The following is a 21,728-nucleotide window of genomic DNA, read 5'->3' as shown; positions in this document are numbered from 1 at the left end:
GAGGCCTGTAATTGGCATCATAGGGAGACCTCAACTATGAGAGACAAAATGAGAAAACAAATCCAGACAATCCCATTGGCTGATCTGGAAAGAATTTATTTGCAAATTATGGTGGAAAATAAGTATTTGGTGAATATGAAAAGTTCATGTCAATACTTTGTTATATATCCTTTGTTGGCAATGACAGAGGTCAGACGTTTCCTGGAAGTCTTCACAAGGTTGGCACACACTGTTGCTGGTATGTTGGCCCATCCTCCATGCAGATCTCCTCTAGAGCAGTGATGTTTTGGGGCTGTCGCTGGGCAACACGGACTTTCAACTCCCTCCAAAGGTTTTCTATGGGGTTGAGATCTGGAGACTGGCTAGGCCATTCCAGGACCTTGAAATGCTTCTTACGAAGCCACTCCTTCGTTGCCCGGGCGGTATGTTTGGGATCATTGTCATGTTGGAAGACCCAGCCACGTTTCATCTTCAATGCCCTTGCTGATGGAAGGAGGTTTGCACTCAAAATCTCACGATACATGGCCCCATTCATTCTGTCCTGTACATGGATCAGTCGTCCTGGTCCCTTTGCGGAGAAACAGCCCCAAAGCATGATGTTGCCACCCCCATGCTTCACAGTAGGTATGGTGTTCTTTGGATGCAACTCAGCATTCTCTCTCCTCCAAACACGACGCGTTGTGTTTCTACCAAACAGTTCTATTTTGGTTTCATCTGACCATATGACATTCTCCCAATCCGCTTCTGGATCATCCAAATGCTCTCTAGCAAACTTCAGACGGGCCCGGCCATGTACTGGCTTAAGCAGGGGGACACGTCTGGCACTGCAGTATCTGAGTCCCTGGCGGCGTAGTGTGTTACTGATGGTAGCCTTTGTTACGTTGGTCCCAGCTCTCTGCAGGTCATTCACTAGGTCCCCCCGTGTGGTCCTGGGATTTTTGCTCATCGTTCTTGTGATCATTTTGACCCCAGGGGGTGAGATCTTGCGTGGAGCCCCAGATCGAGGAAGATTATCAGTGGTCTTGTATGTCTTCCATTTTCTAATTATTGCTCCCACAGTTGACTTGTTCACACCAAGCTGCTTGCCTATTGCAGATTCAGTCTTCCCAGCCTGGTGCAGGTCTACAATTGTGTTTCTGGTGTCCTTCGACAGCTCTTTGGTCTTCACCACAGTGGAGTTTGGAGTGGACTGTTTGAACTTGTTATCAGTATAAAAGACACCTGTCCTCAACCTCAAACAGGTGCCATTGATACAGGTAATGAGTGCAGGACAGAGGAGCCTCTTAAAGAAGAAGGTACAGGTCTGTGAGAGACAGAAATCTTGCTTGTTTGTAGGTGACCAAATACTTATTTTCCACCATAATTTGCAAATAAATTCTTTCCAGATCAGCCAATGAGATTGTCTGGATTTGTTTTCTCATCTTGTCTCTCATAATTGAGGTCTCCCTATGATGCCAATTACAGGCCTCTCTCATCTTTGTAAGTGGGAGAACTTGCCCAATTGGTGGTGACTAAATACTTTTTTGCCCCACTGTACATTGCAATGATGTTCACAAACTTTGTTGCAGATTCTTGCTAATTGTTTTTTTGAAGAAATAGCTGTTTGTCTGTGTCCATGTAAAGAATGAATCTGTACGGGAATAACTTCATAATTCTCAATCAGCTGCTACACCTGCAGGGTTCTAATGACAAAAGTGGCAGGGTCTGCACCCCTTTAGACGTGATTTCCTTTTGGGAGTACCTCACCAAAAATGCCATTTTTGTTGCAGGGGATGCCAAACATGTGACTTGTATCTTAGTACAGTGAGCCAATCACACAAGCAGGAAATGACATTTGTGCGGGGTGTTCTGTATACATCTGTGCACAAAACGCCTCCAGGTAGCCATATTGCATTTTACAGAAAATTACATAGCTGCAGATTGAAGAGGAAAGGAAAGGTAATTTTAGTAACAGTCAATTACAATATGACTTGTGTCACAATTGCATATGTTATATTATTTTTTTCTCATGAAAGTGGAGTTATCCTTATAAGCTATAAAAAAAGTTATTGGGGAGAGGAGGGAGCGCCGACAATGGAAGGACCATAGGAATCTATACGTGACGTCACCACACCCAAGCATTCCAGCTTCTATTGGGCGTGCTTTCGGGTGACTTGTGTCACAATTGTGTATGCTATATTATTTTTTTGATTTACTATTTTTTTCTCATGAAAGTGGAGTTACCCTTTTAAGCTATAAAAAAAAGTGCATGTATTGAAAAAATGTGCTGCACATTTTTGAGGGGGGGGGGGAAAGTGCCCGAACACGGCGCTGTGAGGCCGCATGTATTGCGAGCTCCGGGCGCCCGCCGCTGGAGGAACCGAAGGGACAGAGAGCTGCCTAGAACTCAGTCCACATGGACTAAACTTAAAGATCCCGTGAAGCGGGCAGGTACCCTGGGAGCCCTGTGGGGTCCACATTGGGCCCAAGATGCAGGTGGCGACGGCTGCAGACCTGAGCTGGAGGAGCGAGGCGCCGGAGCCCAGACGCAGCAGGAGCCGAGCCCAGGGTGTATTGGCGGGCTACATAGTTACATAGTTGAGAATAGAATAGCAATAAAAGTGAGCGCTCTTCTGGATAAGCAGCTGGACACTCAAGGAAACCAGATAAAGCCTTGTGAATACATATAAAAATATGTGCAGCGCTGCACATATTTTTATAGTTACATAGTTAGTCTGGCTGAAAAATGACAAAAGTCCATCCAGTTCAACCATTAAAAACAAAAAACAAAAACACACTCACAGTTGATCCAGAGGAAGGCAAAAAAAAAAACCCCAGCAAAGCACGATCCAATTTGCTCCTGCAGGGGAAAAAATTCCTTCCTGATCCCCCGAGAGGCAATCGGATATTCCCTGGATAAACTTTCCCTATAAATGTTATATCCAGTTATATTCTGTGTATCCAAGAAAGAATCCAGGACTTTCCTACAGCAATCCACTGAGCTGGCCACAACCAACTCTGGAGGGAGTCTATTCCACATTCTCACAGCTCTCACTGTGAAGAAACCTTTCCGTGTTTGGAGATGACATTTCTTTTCCTCCAGACATAAAGGGCTAGCAGCAGTGTTGGCACATGGGGAACTTAAAGATCCTGGGTACCGGTGAGCAGGAGGTGGCGGCAAATGAAGAGCGCTTGAGCGCCCAGGTGACTATTGGCTGACTAGCTGTATTGAAGCTCCTGGACGCCCGGGTGAGTTGGGAGAGCGGGGGGTTCGGAGGATAAGGAGGTGGTTCAGCACAGAAGGAGAGTCTCCCCCCTATAGTATAGAGAATACCCCCCCCCCACACACCCAGGGCAGCTTCCTTGGGAGACTGAGGACCCTGAAACCCAAGTACCCCCGTCCATATCCCTTTTCCTAATTTGCATTTCCTCCCTTTGTATTTTTGTAAATTGTAGGAGTATATGAAGAAGGAAAAAAAAAAAAAAAAAAAAAAAAAAAAGGTGCTGCATGTTTTTTTTGTCCTGACATACATCAGGCCAATCCTGGAAATCAAAATTAGAAGCTTCTCTTAGATCCCCCAGCAGGGAGGTAGTCCCACCTTTCACATAGCACTGGTGGTAGTGCTCTTGCAGCAGGTTGCAGTGGTTGACAAGTTCCTTTTGTCGGTGGTGTATGAACGGACTGGCCGTCGGTCGTTCTTGCGACAGAGACCTGCGAGGATGCAGAAGATGAATTTCTGAGCAGATCGTCATTAGTAAATATATATATATATCTATCACAATAAATCCTACTGAATAAAACAGGTGTGGGGGGGGGGGGTCTAAATTGTTTGGAACAAAGGGGGTCGATTTACTAAAGGCAAAACAAACTATGCACTTTGCAAAGCGCAGTTGCGTTCTGAAAGTGCGGTTGCTCCAGATTTAGTAAATGAAGCAAAGCTTCCCTTTGCCAAGAACACCCAATCACATGCAAGGAAAATAAAAGATAAACATTTTTGCTTGCACATGATTGGATGATGGAAGTCAGAAGAGCTTCTGCTCATATACTAAGCTCTGGAGCAACTGCACTTTGCAAAGTGCACAGTCTAATTCAGGGGCGGACTGACCATTTGGAAACTCAGGCACTGCCCGAGGTCAGTAGGGGGCCCCATGAGATGCCCCTGGTACCTTTTTCATAGGCTTTTTTGAGTTTGGGCAAGGACACAGGGGCCCCATGATCCCCTATTGCCCGGGGGCCCCATGAGTTGTCAGTCCGCCCCTCGTCTAATTACTTTTAGTAAATCAACCCCAAAGACCTGCACATAGACATGAGATGACAGAATGAGTGTCATTACCAGACACAGCTGCTGCTTCTTTATCCACGACCAAACAGGGTTCTATGGGGCAGCACAGTGGCTAAGTGCTTAGCACTGCCACCTGCAAGTACTAGAGTCCTTGGTTCAAATCTCAACCACAACACCACCTGCCTGGAGTTTGCATGTGCTCCCTGTGCCTGCGTGGGTTTCCTCCGGTTTCATCCCACACTCCAAAGACATGCTGGTAGGTTACTTAGCTCCTGTCTATATTGGCCCTATTATGTGTATGTATGAATGTAAGTTAGGGACCTTAGATTGTACGCCCCTTGAGGGTTAGGGACTGATGTGAATGTACAATATATATGTAAAGCGCGGCGTAAATTGATGGCGCAATATAAGTACCTGAAATAAAAAAATAAATAAATCTATTTCCTGGAATCAATCTGCAATTAGCTCAGGCATAGGCTGAGCTGAGAACCCTCCATCCCCTCCTGAAGACTGCTAGGATGTATGACCTTGTTTGTCTAGGCATGGAAATCAGGAAGTATCTGAAGAAATGTAGAAAAAAAAAAAAAAGAAAAAAAAAAAGGGAGAGTGCATGTGATCAGCACATGGCCAAACAGCACTGTCCAGAAAGAGGTCAGGGGTTCTGCATCCTGCTAGAGCAGAAAGAAAACTCCTCCTCCAAGCTTTAACCAGTGCTCTCCTGAACACTGATAGGTTAGCTTTAGTGAATGCAGGGTCCGGGGTCCGCGGATATAGTGAATGCGGGGTCCGCGGATATAGTGAATGCGGGGTCCGCGGATATAGTGAATGCGGGGTCCGCGGATATAGTGAATGCGGGGAGCGCGGATATAGTGAATGCGGGGTCCGGGGAGCGCGGATATAGTGAATGCGGGGTCCGGGGAGCGCGGATATAGTGAATGCGGGGTCCGGGGAGCGCGGATATAGTGAATGCGGGGTCCGGGGAGCGCGGATATAGTGAATGCGGGGTCCGGGGAGCGCGGATATAGTGAATGCGGGGTCCGGGGAGCGCGGATATAGTGAATGCGGGGTCCGGGGAGAGCGGATATAGTGAATGCGGGGTCCGGGGAGAGCGGATATAGTGAATGCGGGGTCCGGGGAGAGCGGATATAGTGAATGCGGGGTCCGGGGAGAGCGGATATAGTGAATGCGGGGTCCGGGGAGAGCGGATATAGTGAATGCGGGGTCCGGGGAGAGCGGATATAGTGAATGCGGGGTCCGGGGAGAGCGGATATAGTGAATGCGGGGTCCGGGGAGAGCGGATATAGTGAATGCGGGGTCCGGGGAGAGCGGATATAGTGAATGCGGGGTCCGGGGAGAGCGGACATAGTGAATGCGGGGTCCGGGGAGAGCGGACATAGTGAATGCGGGGTCCGGGGAGCGCGGACATAGTGAATGCGGGGTCCGGGGAGCGCGGACATAGTGAATGCGGGGTCCGGGGAGCGCGGACATAGTGAATGCGGGGTCCGGGGAGCGCGGACATAGTGAATGCGGGGTCCGGGGAGAGCGGATATAGTGAATGCGGGGTCCGGGGAGAGCGGATATAGTGAATGCGGGGTCCGGGGAGAGCGGATATAGTGAATGCGGGGTCCGGGGAGAGCGGATATAGTGAATGCGGGGTCCGGGGAGAGCGGATATAGTGAATGCGGGGTCCGGGAAGAGCGGATATAGTGAATGCGGGGTCCGGGGAGAGCGGATATAGTGAATGCGGGGTCCGGGGAGACCGGATATAGTGAATGCGGGGTCCGGGGAGACCGGATATAGTGAGTGCGGGGTCCGGGGAGAGCGGATATAGTGAATGCGGGGTCCAGGGAGCGCGGATATAGTGAATGCGGGGTCCAGGGAGCGCGGATATAGTGAATGCGGGGTCCGGGGAGAGCGGATATAGTGAGTGCGGGGTCCGGGGAGAGCGGATATAGTGAGTGCGGGGTCCGGGGAGAGCGGATATAGTGAATGCGGGGTCCGGGGAGAGCGGATATAGTGAATGCGGGGTCCGGGGAGACCGGATATAGTGAGTGCAGGGTCCGGGGAGAGCGGATATAGTGAATGCGGGGTCCAGGGAGCGCGGATATAGTGAATGCGGGGTCCAGGGAGCGCGGATATAGTGAATGCGGGGTCCGGGGAGAGCGGATATAGTGAGTGCGGGGTCCGGGGAGAGCGGATATAGTGAATGCGGGGTCCGGGGTTTAGTAACACTTTTAGTATTAACAGATACTCTAATCAGTCAACCCCTATAACTAAATCTCCAAATCTTAACCCTCCAATCTCTGGTCCTAACATTAACCTGACCCCGGCCTCAAGCCTAGGTCCTAGGACTGTCTGATCACAACAAATAATATGCCTGCTTGGTAGAAACAATGCTATGTCATCATCATTCAGTGATCTCATGTCCATGGCTCGCTGTTGATGACATATCAGGATGCCTAGGTACTTGGTCATGTGATCTCTGCTGCAGGGAATAATCAGCGTTCAGATTGGCTGATCCTCTTCAACATATCATGTGTCCAAGTGCCTAGATCCCAACATGGGATCAGCACTATAGGGAGTCTGGGGTTGCATTTTCTCCAGGAAAGGAAAACATTTTGGCCTGGTGCCCCTTAGTCTGGAAAAACACAACATATAGTTACGGTAAATAAAAACTCCAGGCAAACAGCTGAATATACAGCAGAAATGCATGTAATTGTACTGCGTTATCTGCCAAAAGAGACCCAAATACTGCACAGCCAATTAGAGATTTAGGCTCCATGTACACGAGACGTTTGGAAAACAATTCTGAACGATGGAAACTGACTGCTGGAAAACGTAGGTTAAAAAAGGTCTGTTTATCTGCGTTTGCATACCGCGTTTACGTTTAGACTCATCCACCTTACTAACCGTTCTGTATCTGACACCCCTCTCTGCCAATCCCTCCATTCAGTGTCCTCCACCCCTCTCTGCCAATCCCTCCATTCAGTGTCCTCCACCCCTCTCTGCCAATCCCTCCACTGGCCTCCATTCAGTGTCCTCCACCTCTCTCTGCCAATCCCTCCATTCAGTGTCCTCCACCCCTGTCTGCCAATCCCTCCACTGGCCTCCATTCAGTGTCCTCCACCCCTGTCTGCCAATCCCTCCACTGACCTCCATTCAGTGTCCTCCACCCCTCTCTGCCAATCCCTCCACTGGCCTCCATTCAGTGTCCTCCACCTCTCTCTGCCAATCCCTCCACTGGCTTCCCATTGCCCAACGGATAAAATTCAAAACATTAACAATAACATAAAACCATTTATAACTCCGCCCCAAATTACATCACCAATCTTGTCTCCAAATATCACACAAACCATACTCTCCACTCCTCACAAGACCTCCGGCTCTCTAGCTCCCTTGTCTCCTCCTCCCATGCTCATCTCCAAAACTTCTCCAGAGCTTCCTCCATCCTCTGGAACTCTCTACCCAAATCAGACTATCGCCTACTCTGCTCACTTTTAGACGATCTCTGAACACCTCTCTCTTCAGGGAAGCCTATCCTGCTCTCAGCTAATAATGGAATCTTCTACTCTTCCAACCAGTCCATCCCCCACAGTTACTACCTTTTGTACCACTAGCCCCTCCCTCCTAGATTGTAAGCTCCCAGGATCAGGGCCCTCCTAACCCTCTTGTATTGAACTGTATTGTTGCTGTATTGTCTTCCGTTATATTGTAAAGCGCTGAGCAAACTGTTGGCGCCATATTATTATTATTATACAGGATTTATGGCGCCAACAGTTTGCTCAGCACTTTACAATATAACGGGAGACAATACAGCAACAATGCAGTTCAATACAAGAGGGATAGGAGGGCCCTGATCCTGGGAGCTTACAATCTAGGAGATATAATAATAATAATAATAATAATAAAACAGTTTTTTTAAAGTTACCCTCAGGAGACGTTCTTTGTGGGGTTCCTGCCCGGCTTTTTTCCTTTTTTTCATACTGCGCTATTGTTAGGTTGTTTACTGGTCCAGGTTTGACGTTGCTAGCCACCATTTGTTTACAGCTACTAGCTTTAGTCACTGTTGTTGCGGTTTATTTCTTTGGAACCGTATTTGGTTTTGTATTCACCCATACTGTCAAATCAAGCCCCTGCGTGGGCAGACCTAGTGCTTTTATTGTTATTCTTCTTAACTGAAAAAAAAACGATTGAACCAGAAAAACAATAAAAACTAGTGGGGGAAAAAAAAAAAAAAAAAAAAAAAAAAAAAGGATGGTGGCCATTGCATGACAGCCCAGAGTGGCATCATTTCCGTGTTTAGGTTGTCAGATGAGGGGAGGGTAAAACTACAGCTCAACCGCCTGGTTTGACCACGCCTAGGCTGCCCGTGTGAACAAGACCTTACTGGGTAGCAAATATGTGTTTGTTGCAAGAGAGGTTAGCAAAGATGACACATCCTTCAGAACATTAAACATATATGTATTTCTACTGCATGGGCGGCTGTTTGCGTGGAATTTAACATGAGAACATTTCTTGCTCTAAACAGGTTGTAGAATAATGTACACTGGAGATTGTGACCTGGACATGTTGTACCCGTCACCTGAAACGTATGCTTTATCCATAACCACATACAGAAAGTAGTTTAGGTGATACCTTATCATGACTAACTTATGTTACTAAAGAAGTATGCTTTTGGAACCCCTTAAATGCCTTCCCCGGGCTTCATGGAATTCTCAAGGAAACCGAGGATGGGATCTAAGAGGACCCAAAAGCTTGCATCTCGAATAACTTGAGTTAGCAAAGAAAAGAGATGACTTAAAGCGGAGTTCCACCCATTTTTACTCATTTGCCTTATTAGATAGTCCCTGGGAAAAAAAAGCACAAGTTGGATTTTTTTTTTTTGTTCTACATACCTTTTTATCCTCTGCAAGCCTGCAGTTCCGGTCCCGACCGCCTAGGCCAGGGGTAGGCAACCTGCGGCTCTCCAGCTGTTGCAGGACTACAAGTTCCATCATGCCTCTGCAAGTCATAGCTGTAAGGCTACGTTCACACTAGCCTTGTGCGCAGACGGCAGAGAGGCGTTTGGGAAGTGTTTTTACCGCTTCCCAAACGCCTCTGCCAATTCTGCACATTACAGCACATGGTGCTGTTCTAACGGGAGCGTTTGCGTCGCGTCAAAACGGACGCCTCTGGTCGAGTCAGGAGGCTTTGAAGCCTCCTATTCTCGTCTATGGTGCCGCTCCTCAAACGCCCGGCCGGCGTTTGCGGTGGCGACACGGTTGCGGGGCATTTGCGGAGCGGTAACACCACTCAAACTGTATTATAGGCGTTTGTGGGGAGTTATTAACGCTCAGCAAACGCCTAGCAACCGCCACTAAACCGCGCATGCGGCGTTTGCGGAGCGTTTGCTGAGTGTTAAAAAACGCTCCGCAAACGCCGGACCAACGCTTGCCAAACGCTATAGGGGCGTTTGGCAAGCGTTGGTAAAACAGCCAAGTGTGAACGAGCCCTAACTGTCAATTTTGCAATGTCTCACGGGAAACGTAGTTCCACAACAGCTAGAGAGCCGCAGGTTGCCTACCCCTGGCCTAGGCGATTACGTAGATTGGCGATTTGCAAGGTCTCTTGGGATGTCGTTTCCTGTGTCCCAGGACTCCTTTGGTTTCCTGTGTTCGCGAGCCTTCCTTGCAGTGCTGTACAGGTTGCCTGAGGGGGGCGGGAACTTCATTCGTCCCCACCGTTGCTTTGACAACCTGTACTGCACACGTCGCGCCGAGCATTGTGTGTACTGCGCATGCGCGAGAACGAGTGTTGCATGCTGGGATATCCAGCAGCACGAATTCAGGAAGTAAAGACCTGCGGGCTTCAGATGCCCACAGCCATCATGGTGACTGCCTGCTTCACAGATCCTGGTTAATATGAACGAATTGCAAAGTAATTACAATGATTTTAATATTGCATTATTCCAATTTTGAATGATATTTGTAATGTCATCGCGGATCTGGTTTTAAAAAATTTTTTTTTAGGGGGACTGGAACTCCGTTTTAAACTACAGACTCTACATTTGCAAAAAAATAACAAATACAGTAATACAGACACAAGCCATCAGCAGACATTAGGAACTTGAAAAAACCCTGGTGCAGTGTGTTCAGGTGCTGGAACCCAGACCAGCCAAATCTTAGAAGTGCTGGAATAAGGCAGGTATGTCTTGCTTGTCTGTAGGTGTCCCCAGTTGTAGGTATCCCGGAACAAAATTGAGTTGGACTAAGCACTGTTGAGCCATGTCCAGGAAACTTTGTATTTTCTGGACAAGCACCACACAATAAGTGTATATTAATTGGTTTGTGTGAAAGTTATAACGTCTACAAACTATGGTATATACACTGGAATTTACGCAGCTTTTAAGCAGCTCTGACTTTCCGACTTCCTCTCTCATATCTTGAAGCGCTAAAATGCCAGGACAGTACGAACACCTCCACCAAATAACCCATTTTTGGAAATTAGACACACCAAGGTGTTTGCTGAGAGGCATGTTGAGTCCATGGAAGAATTTATTTTTTGCCACAAGTTTTTGGTAAATGATAAAAAAAAGTTTCTTTTTTTTTTAAACACATTAACAAGATATTGTTCACACACGTCATGGGTATAAATGTCATTACACCCCAAAACACATTCCGCTACTTCTCCTGAGTATGGAGATACCATATATGTGAGACTTTTTGGAAGCCTAGCTGTTTTGGGGGGCCCAAAATCCAATGAGCACCTTCAAGCTAATAAAAGCAATAACTTGCACATTTGATTTCCCGACTATCTGTCACGGTTTGGAAGGTCCTAAAATGCCAGGAGAGTACGCACATACCCCAAATGACCCCTTTCTGGAAAGTAGACACTCCAAGCTTTTGATAAGAGGGAGCACGCTGAGTATTTTGCAGATTTCATTTTTTGTCTCAACACTTTGAAAAAAGAAAATAAAAAAGTACATTTTTGTTTCCTTTCCTCATTTTCCAAAAACTTGTGGCAACCTCCATGACTAAGCCCCATGGGCAGGGCAAAAAATGGGTGTAGACTGGGTGTAGACTGGATGGAGTTAGGCTGAGGCTGCTATCACCTATTACCGCAGGGCTTGCATGTGGCTGAGATTTCATGGAGTCAGGACGGACTAATAGCCTGACTTGCATCCTCAGTAGAATATTCAGAATGGGGGGACAAAGATGCTGGAGCAGAGACCCTGCACTTGGTTCCGGTTCACTGATGGTTTAAATGATGAAATCTGATTGGTTCCAGTGGATTCCAGCACAACTGAACACAAACCATCTCATTAGTACATAGACCCATATATGTAGGTTATAAAAAAGTACAGGACAGCTCCAGCATCACACAAGTCACACACTCATTGTGTTCTGCACATGCAGCTTAAGCAGAGGTTACGCTGTTCCCACAAGGCCACGCAAATGCCGCACCCAGCTCCCAGTTTCCTCCCAATCCATCTCCTTCATATGCAAAGCAGCACTGAGTCTTCATACTACCTGGACTGCACCTCCTGGAAGATTTCCCACGACACTGACTCTTGTCTAAACTCGCTGGGGGAGAGAGGATAGCGTTAGCAGCTCCGGGATCTGTGCTCCGTGTACAGGACCAAGCAGCAAGCTCTTGAGGTTTAAACGGGGTCGTAGTATAGTGTCCACCCCCTAATAACCTCAAATGCTAGCCAGGTGCTCACTGGTGGGTGCCATGTCTCCTAAAGTACAATTTTTGTTGTTATGTATATTATATATTTCCCACACTTTGCACATTTTCTTTGAGCATGTCTCATTTTATGATTTCAAATAATATATATATATATATATATATATATATATATATATATATATATATATATATATATTATATATAATATATAAATAAATGAGAGAGAGAGAGAGAGAGAGAGAGAGAGAGAGAGAGAGAGAGAGGGAGGGGAGAGAATTAGAGGGAGGGAGGGGAGAGAATTAGAGGGAGGGAGGGAGGGGAGGGAGGGAGGGGAGGGAGGGAGGGGAGGGAGGGAGGGGAGAGAATTAGAGGGAGGGAGGGAGGGGAGAGAATTAGAGGGAGGGAGGGAGGGGAGAGAATTAGAGGGAGGGAGGGAGGGGAGAGAATTAGAGGGAGGGAGGGAGGGGAGAGAATTAGAGGGAGGGAGGGAGGGGAGAGAATTAGAGGGAGGGAGGGAGGGGAGAGAGAGGGAGGGAGGGCGGGAGGGCGGGAGGGCGGGGAGAGGGAGGGAGGGCGGGGAGAGGGAGGGAGGGCAGGGAGAGGGAGGGAGGGCAGGGAGAGGGAGGGCGGGAAGAGGGCGGGGAGAGGGATGGAGGGCGGTGAGAGGGAGGGAGGGAGGGAGGGAGGGCGGGCGGGGAGAGGGAGGGCGGGAAGAGGGCGGGGAGAGGGAGGGCGGGAAGAGGGATGGAGGGCGGTGAGAGGGAGGGAGGGCGGGAGGGAGGGAGGGCGGGCGGGAGGGGAGAGGGAGGGAGGGCGGTGAGAGGGAGGGAGGGCGGTGAGAGGGAGGGAGGGCGGGCGGGAGGGGAGAGGGAGAGAGAGAGAATATAGGGGGCGGGGAGAGAGAGAATATAGGGGGCGGGGAGAGAGAGAATATAGGGGGCGGGGAGAGAGAGAATATAGGGGGCGGGGAGAGAGAGAATATAGGGGGCGGGGAGAGAGAGGGAGGGGGGGCGGGGAGAGAGAGGGAGGGGGGGCAGGGAGAGAGAGGGAGAGAGAGAGAATATAGGGGGCGGGGAGAGAGAGAGGGGGGGGGAGAGAGAGGGAGGGAGGGCGGGGGGGAAGAGAGAGAGGGAGGGCGGGGGGAGGGAGGGCGGGGGGAGAGAGGGCGGGGGGGGAGAGAGAGAGGGAGGGCGGGGGGGAGAGAGAGAGGGAGGGCGGGGGGAGAGAGGGCGGGGGGGAGAGAGAGAGGGAGGGCGGGGGAGAGAGGGCGGGGGGGAGAGAGAGAGGGAGGGCGGGGGGAGAGAGGGCGGGGGGGAGAGAGAGAGGGAGGGCGGGGGGAGAGAGGGCGGGGGGAGAGAGAGAGGGCGGGCGGGGGGAGAGAGAGAGAGAGGGCGGGCGGGGGGAGAGAGAGAGAGAGGGCGGGGGGAGAGAGAGAGGGCGGGCGGGGGGAGAGAGGGAGGGAGGGCGGGGGGAGAGAGGGAGGGAGGGCGGGGGGAGAGAGGGAGGGAGGGCGGGGGGAGAGAGGGAGGGAGGGCGGGGGGAGAGAGAGAGGGCGGGCGGGGGGAGAGAGGGAGGGCGGGCGGGGGGAGAGAGGGAGGGCGGGCGGGGGGAGAGAGGGAGGGCGGGCGGGGGGAGAGAGGGCGGGCGGGGGGAGAGAGGGAGGGAGGGCGGGGGGAGAGAGGGCGGGCGGGGGGAGAGAGGGAGGGAGGGCGGGGGGAGAGAGGGCGGGGGGAGAGGGAGGGGGAGAGAGGGCGGGGGGAGAGAGAGAGGGAGGGAGGGCAGGGGGAGAGAGAGAGGGAGGGAGGGCGGGGGGAGAGAGAGAGGGAGGGAGGGCGGGGGGAGAGAGAGAGGGAGGGAGGGCGGGGGGGAGAGAGAGAGGGAGGGAGGGCGGGGGGAGAGAGAGAGGGAGGGAGGGCGGGGGGAGAGAGAGAGGGAGGGAGGGCGGGGGGGAGAGAGAGAGGGAGGGAGGGCGGGGGGGAGAGAGAGAGGGAGGGAGGGCGGGGGGAGAGAGAGAGAGAGAGGGAGGGCGGGGGGAGAGAGAGAGAGAGGGAGGGCGGGGGGGAGAGAGAGGGAGGGCGGGGGGGAGAGAGAGGGAGGGAGGGGGGGAGAGAGAGGGAGGGAGGGGGGAGAGAGAGGGAGGGAGGGCGGGGAGAGAGAGAGAGGGGGGGGGAGGGCGGGGAGAGAGAGAGAGAGAGGGGGAGGGCGGGGAAAGAGAGGGAGAGGGGGAGGGCGGGGAGAGAGAGGGAGAGGGGGAGGGCGGGGAGAGAGGGGGAGGGCGGGGAGAGAGAGGGAGAGGGGGAGGGCGGGGAGAGGGGGAGGGCGGGGAGAGAGAGGGAGAGGGGGAGGGCGGGGAGAGAGAGGGAGAGGGGGAGGGAGAGGGGGAGGGCGGGGAGAGAGAGGGAGAGGGGGAGGGCGGGGAGAGAGAGGGAGAGGGGGAGGGCGGGGAGAGAGAGAGAGAGGGGGAGGGCGGGGAGAGAGAGAGAGAGGGGGAGGGCGGGGAGAGAGAGGGAGAGGGGGAGGGCGGGGAGAGAGAGGGAGAGGGGGAGGGCGGGGAGAGAGGGGGAGAGGGGGAGGGCGGGGAGAGAGGGGGAGAGGGGGAGGGCGGGGAGAGAGGGGGAGGGGGAGGGCGAGGGAGAGGGCGAGGGAGAGGGGGAGGGCGGGGAGAGAGAGGGAGAGGGGGAGGGCGGGGAGAGAGAGGGAGAGGGGGAGGGCGGGGAGAGAGAGGGAGAGGGGGAGGGCGGGGAGAGAGAGGGAGAGGGGGAGGGCGGGGAGAGAGAGGGAGAGGGGGAGGGCTGGGAGAGAGAGGGAGAGGGGGAGGGCGGGGAGAGAGAGGGAGAGGGGGAGGGCGGGGAGAGAGAGGGAGAGGGGGAGGGCGGGGAGAGAGAGGGAGAGGGGGAGGGCGGGGAGAGAGAGGGAGAGGGGGAGGGCGGGGAGAGAGAGGGAGAGGGGGAGGGCGGGGAGAGAGAGGGAGAGGGGGAGGGCGGGGAGAGAGAGGGAGAGGGGGAGGGCGGGGAGAGAGAGGGAGAGGGGGGGGGCGGGGAGAGAGAGGGAGAGGGGGGGGCGGGGAGAGAGAGGGAGAGGGGGGGCGGGGAGAGAAAGGGAGAGGGGGGGCGGGGAGAGAAAGGGAGAGGGGGGGCGGGGAGAGAAAGGGAGAGGGGGGGCGGGGAGAGAGAGGGAGAGGGGGGGCGGGGAGAGAGAGGGAGAGGGGGGGCGGGGAGAGAGAGGGAGAGGGGGGGCGGGGAGAGAAAGGGAGAGGGGGGCGGGGAGAGAGAGGGAGAGAGAGAATATATATATATATCCCCACTTGTGTGGCTTTGCCATCAAACTGTGTTAGTGTATTACTAACGCTAGTCATCTGACTGGGGTAGGTGCTCTGTGGTAACCCTAGAGGTTATGTGTAAGGAGAGTTGACAGGTAAGCTGCAAAGAGATCACAGAAGTGAGATGAGTGAAGGATTTGAAGCAGAAGAAAAGAAGAGAGATTGTAACCCCCGGTTCACATATGTGTGGCCATGTGGGCCCCATTTTGCACGGGCATTAGAACCCATTTATTTGAATGGACTCCCGTGCCCCATGACACCCAGGGAAGAAGTCCTTGCACTTCTTCTGAAAACACAGCCCGCACAGGAACCTCGGGCTCTAATGCCCGCTTGCGTCTTCCAGTGCGGGCAGCGTGGCATTAGAACTAGTGGCACCCGCCCACGGGTCCGCATTCCTCTGTGCGGGTAGTGCAACTGCACGGATTTTCGTGCTGACCCTCAGCGGCACCACCCGCACAGATATAAACCAAGCATCAGACAAGGGGGTTGATAAACTATAACTAGAGTGCAAAATCTGGTGCAGCTGTGCATAGAAACCAATCAGCTTCCAGTTCTGTTGTCAAAGTTTAATTGAACCAGCTGAAGTTGACGCTTCTAAGCTACTATGTAAAGCCGCACCAGATTTTGCACTCTCTCCGGTTTTAGTAAATTAACCTCAATGAGTCAGAAGAATGTTCTGCTGTTCTGGGGGGGGCTTAGGGATGTTATTAGTTGTTCTTTAAAATGTATATTGAGCACATCAATACATTATCATACTAATAAAGCACTATTTAATTTGAACCTAACATGTCTCACCCACAGCCCCATTATGTCCGTATGCTAAAATCCTGAAATGTGAAGGTTCTGTCAGGACAGAAATAAAAGCTGCCACGGCTGTCTTGTCCTTGGGCGGGTACAAGTTCCACGGCTGACTTCCTGATCGAATTCTCACTACATGTTGAATTAGAGAGAATCACTAAGCAGTGAGAAGGGATAAAGATGGCAGACCCGGATCCTGACTTGTTAAACAAGTCATCTCTTATATTTCTGTTCTGATGGATTCCCTTAACAAATGACCCGTCATGCACATTATCTATGTGGATTATTAAAATACTGACCAGCAGTTTGGATCGTGGAAACTGAACTGACCTGAAGAAGATGTCACAGCAGAGCCTCTGTTGCCTGGGGCTGACCAGCTGCTCCCGTAATGCCTCCAGCGAGCAGTTATATACGTAGACTGGACAGCGCAGCCGGCGGCTCGAGCTCATATCCTGCAGGGAAGACTGACGGCTGAAGGAAATGTGCATCTCTCTCTTGTGTTCAGCTTCCTGCCCATTGCCTGGTTGGACAAAAATGAGGAGATGTAACAGGTAAGGGAACAAGTTGCTTCCAGCAGCCTCAGAGCAAAAGTCCTATCGGGTCGGACATTTCCACTGCATTGGAGTTACATTTGTGTTTGATCTGAATCTGAATGTTAGTCTTCTTGTATGTCGGTGATTGTATGAAAAACTCAGAAGGAACTTAACCCCTTGATGCTGACATAACACAAATATGCGGCCTCACAGAACTGGGCATTTTTCCATGGGGACACATATTTGCGTACCTGTCTTTGTGCTGGGAGTGCGGCGCACGGCGCGCTCCAGCACAAAGACCACTGTGTCACTGAGAGCACCAGGTCCCGTTCTAACGATCAGGACCCGGGACTCCCGATTCCGGGTCACATGATCACTCTGGGAGCATCTGATTGACTATCACAGTGATCAGTCACTGTACAGCTCGGACAGATCGTTTTCTTTTTTCCCTTTATGAATGGAGGAGAGAGATATATTGTATCTCTGTAACTCCTGGCATAGAGGGAAAACAATGTTTGATTTTTGTTTTTTACAAAAAGATAAATAATAAAAAATAAAGAAAAAATACCTAGATCAAAGTTTGATCTAGCCCAGTGCCAGTGTAAGTGTTTGGGTCAAAGTCAGGGTCAAAGCTCAGGATTTAACAAAAAAAAATTGGTATCAGTGTCAGTTAGTGTCAGTGTGTATTAGGTAACAAAGACAAAAACAAAAATGTGCACTATTGTTTCTGGGCTGTACTATGGGGACAAACAAATAACATACACATACCGTATTTTTCGCTCCATAAGACGCACTTTTTTCCCCCAAAAAAGGGGGGAAAATGTCAGTGTGTCTTATGGAGCGAATATAAAGCGGCCGGTCCGGTATTTTTGCCGCCACCATGTCAGAATACCAGGCCGGCCGCTCATCTGTTCTCTCCTGCGGGGCCTTACCTGTTCCTCGCTCCAGCGCTGCACAGTCTTTCCGCGCTGGCTTCTTTGACAGCCGGGTGCCCGCTGCGCTTTGTGAATGCGCCAGTGTTTTCTGGGACACATGACAGGTCCCAGAAGGCGCCGGGCCATTGACAAAGCGCAGCGCTTCTCGCGCATGCGCAGTGGACACCCGGCTGTCACAGAAGCCGGCGCAGGAAAAAGAGGGAAAGACAAGTCCGCGGAAGTGGGAGCGGGTACCTGTCAAATTCAGGTACCCGCTCTCCCTCCTTCCCCAAAGGTCAGCAGTCTCTGGTCATCCCCTGTACTATGTCCGCAGTCTCTGGTCATCTCCTGTACTGTGTCCTCAGTCTCTGGTCATCCCTGTACTGTGTCTGCAGTCTCTGGTCATCCCCTGTACTATGTCCGCAGTCTCTGGTCATCCCCTGTACTATGTCCGCAGTCTCTGGTCATCCCCTGTACTATCCGTAGTCTCTGGTCATCTCCTGTACTATGTCCGCAGTCTCTGGTCATCTCCTGTACTGTGTCTGCAGTCTCTGGTCATCTCCTGTACTGTGTCTGCAGTCTCTGGTCATCTCCTGTACTATGTCTGCAGTCTCTGGTCATCTCCTGTACTATGTCTGCAGTCTCTGGTCATCTCCTGTACTATGTCTGCAGTCTCTGGTCATCTCCTGTACTATGTCCGCAGTCTCAACCGAAAAATACGGTAGATAGTATCACTGAGATCGTCAAGAGCTGGAGTTTATTTTGGATTGTTCTTTGGTGGTAGGTTATGGTAGCAACAAGAAACACACAGCTAAATAAAAAAAACATGATTTTTATTTCTACTATTTTGGGCCAGTTTTCCTTTGATAATAATAAAAAAAAAAAAAAAAAAAAAAATCAGGAGATATCCATTACCATTTACCACCAAATGAAAGCCCATTGTGTCCTGAAAAAAAACGCGATATAATCCACCCGGACGTACAAAGTAGTTGTGATGATATGTACGGTTTTACTAACATGTCAACATTGTAAAACTGAGCATAGGCATTTAGATATGTTTTCTCATTAGGCGTGAAGGGGTTAAACAACATTGCAACCCTGTGTCTCTCATACCCAACAATATTTTGAGCCATAAGCAGAGCCATACAAAGCAGTGTGCAGGAACTGACAGGGGACAGATCTGAGTTGTTCATACACAGGTATCGGATATATTCGCCAATCAGCAGGTGCCGGCGAGTAATCGCCGGCCGGGATCTGGTAATTGACAGTCGAGACCATGAATGGCGGTGCACGCCCCTTCTACCCAGAACTGTATATCTACGTGATTTTCCGCACACGCGTTTCCCTGTAGCAGTATTTCTGCTATAGGGAAGCGCGGAACCGGTTCATTGAATATGGAATATCTATCTGGATTTCAGCTGAAAATTTAAGCAATTGTATGCCTTTTTTATTTTTGCCCAGCACATGTTCAGTGTCATTTACCTGTTGCAGGGGTGATGCTCAGTGTGGGAACCACAGCTCCTGATGGAAGGGTCTCTGATTGAAAAGAGTTACACAATGAGCTTCCGTCTGTGGACAAAGAGAGGTCTGGAGAGGTCATCAACTTCTGGACATCTAGAGAAGAAAAAAAGAAAAGGAAAAATAAAGATCAATAATATATGTTACTAGCACGAAACAATGCAAAAATCATGTTGCAGCTATACTATAAGGTCAGCAGTTTTAGAACAGCCTCCATTTACATTTCTGGAGGAATTTCTGCACATTAAGTCAGAAAAGTACATTGATCAGGTCAAGTACTGATGTTGGAGGAAAAGACCTGCCTCAGAATTGGGGTTCCAATCCATCCCAAAAGTGTCCAATATAGTTGAGGTCAGGGCTCTGTGTAGGACACTGGAGATCTTCCACACCAAGGAGGAACAGATAAGGGCTTTCTCCAAGAATCACAACTGTCTTACAGCAGAACTAAACCCCAGAAACACTTCCCTCCACCTTCCAGCAATGAGATGGTTACATCCCCCACCAGCCAATGTCATCCTCTCAGCATTTTGATTGCCTTGTGGAAAAATTAAATAGTTACACAGTTAGTCTGGCTAAAAAAAGACAAAATATCCATCCAGTTCAACCATAAATTGAATATATATATATACACATATACATACACACGATCCTACACCCACAGTTGATCCAGAGGAAGGCAAAAAAAACCAACAAAGCACGATCCAATTTGCTCCTGCAGGGGAAAAAAATTCCTTCCTGATCCCCCGAGAGGCAATCGGATATTCCCTGGATCAACTTTCCCTATAAATGTTATATCCAGTTATATTCTGTGTATCCAAGAAAGAATCCAGGACTTTCCTACAGCAATCCACTGAGCTGGCCACAACCAACTCTGGAGGGAGTCTATTCCATTCTCACAGCTCTTACTGTGAAGAAACCTTTCCATGTTTGCAAATTAAATCTCTTTTCCTCCAGATTTAAAGAGCGCCCCCTTGTCCTCTGTGATGACCTCAGGGGGAATAACTACACCGAGTTCACTATATGACCCACTGATGTATTTATACAGTTGTGTCCAAAATTATTCAACCCCCACTGAAATTGAGTGTTTTGGCCAGTTTGACATTGCTTTTGATCATTCAGTCATCTTGCTTACATTTACATTAAAGAGGCACTTGTAGGTCAGACAAATATAACATAACAGTTATAATGAAATAACCACAAATGTCTTTTCTGTGCTCACAGCATTATCAGTTTTATTCAACCCCCAAGTGACATTCAATCTTAGTACTTAGTACAGCATCCTTTTACAGTTATAACAGCTTTTAAACGTGAAGCATAGCTTGACACAAGTGTCTTGCAGCGATCTACGGGTATCTTCGCCCATTCTTCATGGGCAAAGGCCTCCAGTTCAGTCACATTCTTAGGCTTGCGCACTGCAACTGCTTTCTTTAAGTCCCACCAGAGGTTCTCAATCGGATTTAAGTCTGGTGACTGCGATGGCCACTCCAAAATGTTCCAGCCTTTCCTCTGCAACCATGCTCTAGTGGACTTGGAGGTATGCTTGGGATCATTGTCCTGTTGAAAGGTCCAACGTCTCCCAAGCCTCAGGTGTGTGACGGACTGCATCACGTTTCCATCCAATATCTCCTGGTACTGAAGAGAATTCATGGTACCTTGCACACGCTGAAGCTTCCCTGTACCTGCAGAAGCAAAACAGCCCCAAAGCATGATTGACCCTCCACCATGCTTCACAGTAGGCAAGGTGTTCTTTTCATCATAGGCCTTGTTCTTCCTCCTCCAAACATAGCGTTGATCCATGGGCCCAAACAGTTCTAATTTTGTTTCATCAGTCCACAGAACACTATCCCACAACTTTTGTGGTTTGTCCACATGGCTTTTGGCATACTGCAGTCGACTCTTCTTATTCTTTGGAGACAGCAAGGGGGTACGCCTGGGAGTTCTGGCACGGAGGCCTTCATTACGCAGTGTGCGTCTTATTGTCTGGGCTGAAACTTCTGTACCCACATCTGACAAATCTTTTCTCAGTTCCTCAGCAGTCACACGGGGACTTCTCTCCACTCTACGCTTCAGGTAGCGCACAGCAGTCGAAGTCAGCATCTTCTTTCTGCCACGACCAGGTAGCGTTTCAACAGTGCCCTTTGCCTTGAATTTGCGAATGATGCTTCCTAAGGTGTCTCTTGGTATGTTTAACATCTTTGCAATCTTCTTATAGCCATTGCCCTTCCTGTGAAGAGAAATCACCTCTTCTCTTGTCTTCCTGGACCATTCTCTTGCCTTCACCATGTTTGTAACCACACCAGTAAATGTCTAGAAGGAGCTGAGTATCACAGTCATTTTAAAGCTGCCTAATTGGTGCTTATTATGCTTGATTGCTGCTCGGTGACATCCACAGGTGTTTTCAATACCTGATGGAAAGCACCTGTATGAACCTCTGTTCTTCAGAGTGGTAGTCTTTAAGGGGTTGAATAATTGTGGCAATGAAGAAACCACATAAGAACCATTTACTACTGTATTACATAAACAATTGATGTCATTTTAGTTGCATTTGGGTAGTTACAACGTCCTTGTAGGATTTGATTCTGAATACAATTCCAAATGTACACTATAGTCCCTAAACCCCTTTACAGCATTGGGGGTTGAATAATTTTGGACACAACTGTACATGGAGATCATATCCCCCCTTATGTATTACACATGGAGATCATATCCCCCC

General features: G+C 50.1%; 1 protein-coding gene across 1 annotated transcript in view; it reads right to left on the bottom strand.

Moving 5' to 3' along the window:
- The window catches only part of LOC149429090 (KICSTOR complex protein SZT2-like), a 74,548-nt gene extending 55,433 nt beyond the window's left edge, over window positions 1–19,115 (bottom strand). The window contains exons 1-4 of the mRNA XM_089666743.1: window positions 18,980–19,115; window positions 16,381–16,570; window positions 11,771–11,824; window positions 3,579–3,691 (exon numbers count right to left, since the gene is read on the bottom strand). Coding sequence (XP_089522869.1) covers window positions 3,579–3,691; window positions 11,771–11,824; window positions 16,381–16,570; window positions 18,980–19,097 — 475 coding nt within the window. The 5' untranslated portion in view covers window positions 19,098–19,115. The remainder of the gene's footprint in view (window positions 1–3,578; window positions 3,692–11,770; window positions 11,825–16,380; window positions 16,571–18,979) is intronic.
- Window positions 19,116–21,728: the final 2,613 nt, after the last annotated feature.

Source organism: Staurois parvus, unplaced genomic scaffold (genome assembly GCF_062004578.1).
Source record: "Staurois parvus isolate SC_StPar_1 unplaced genomic scaffold, SC_StPar_1.0 ptg002813l, whole genome shotgun sequence".
NCBI classification, from domain to species: domain Eukaryota; kingdom Metazoa; phylum Chordata; class Amphibia; order Anura; family Ranidae; genus Staurois; species Staurois parvus.
The sequence above is the reverse complement of the archived record's forward strand: the minus strand, read 5'-3'. Positions and strand labels throughout refer to the sequence as shown.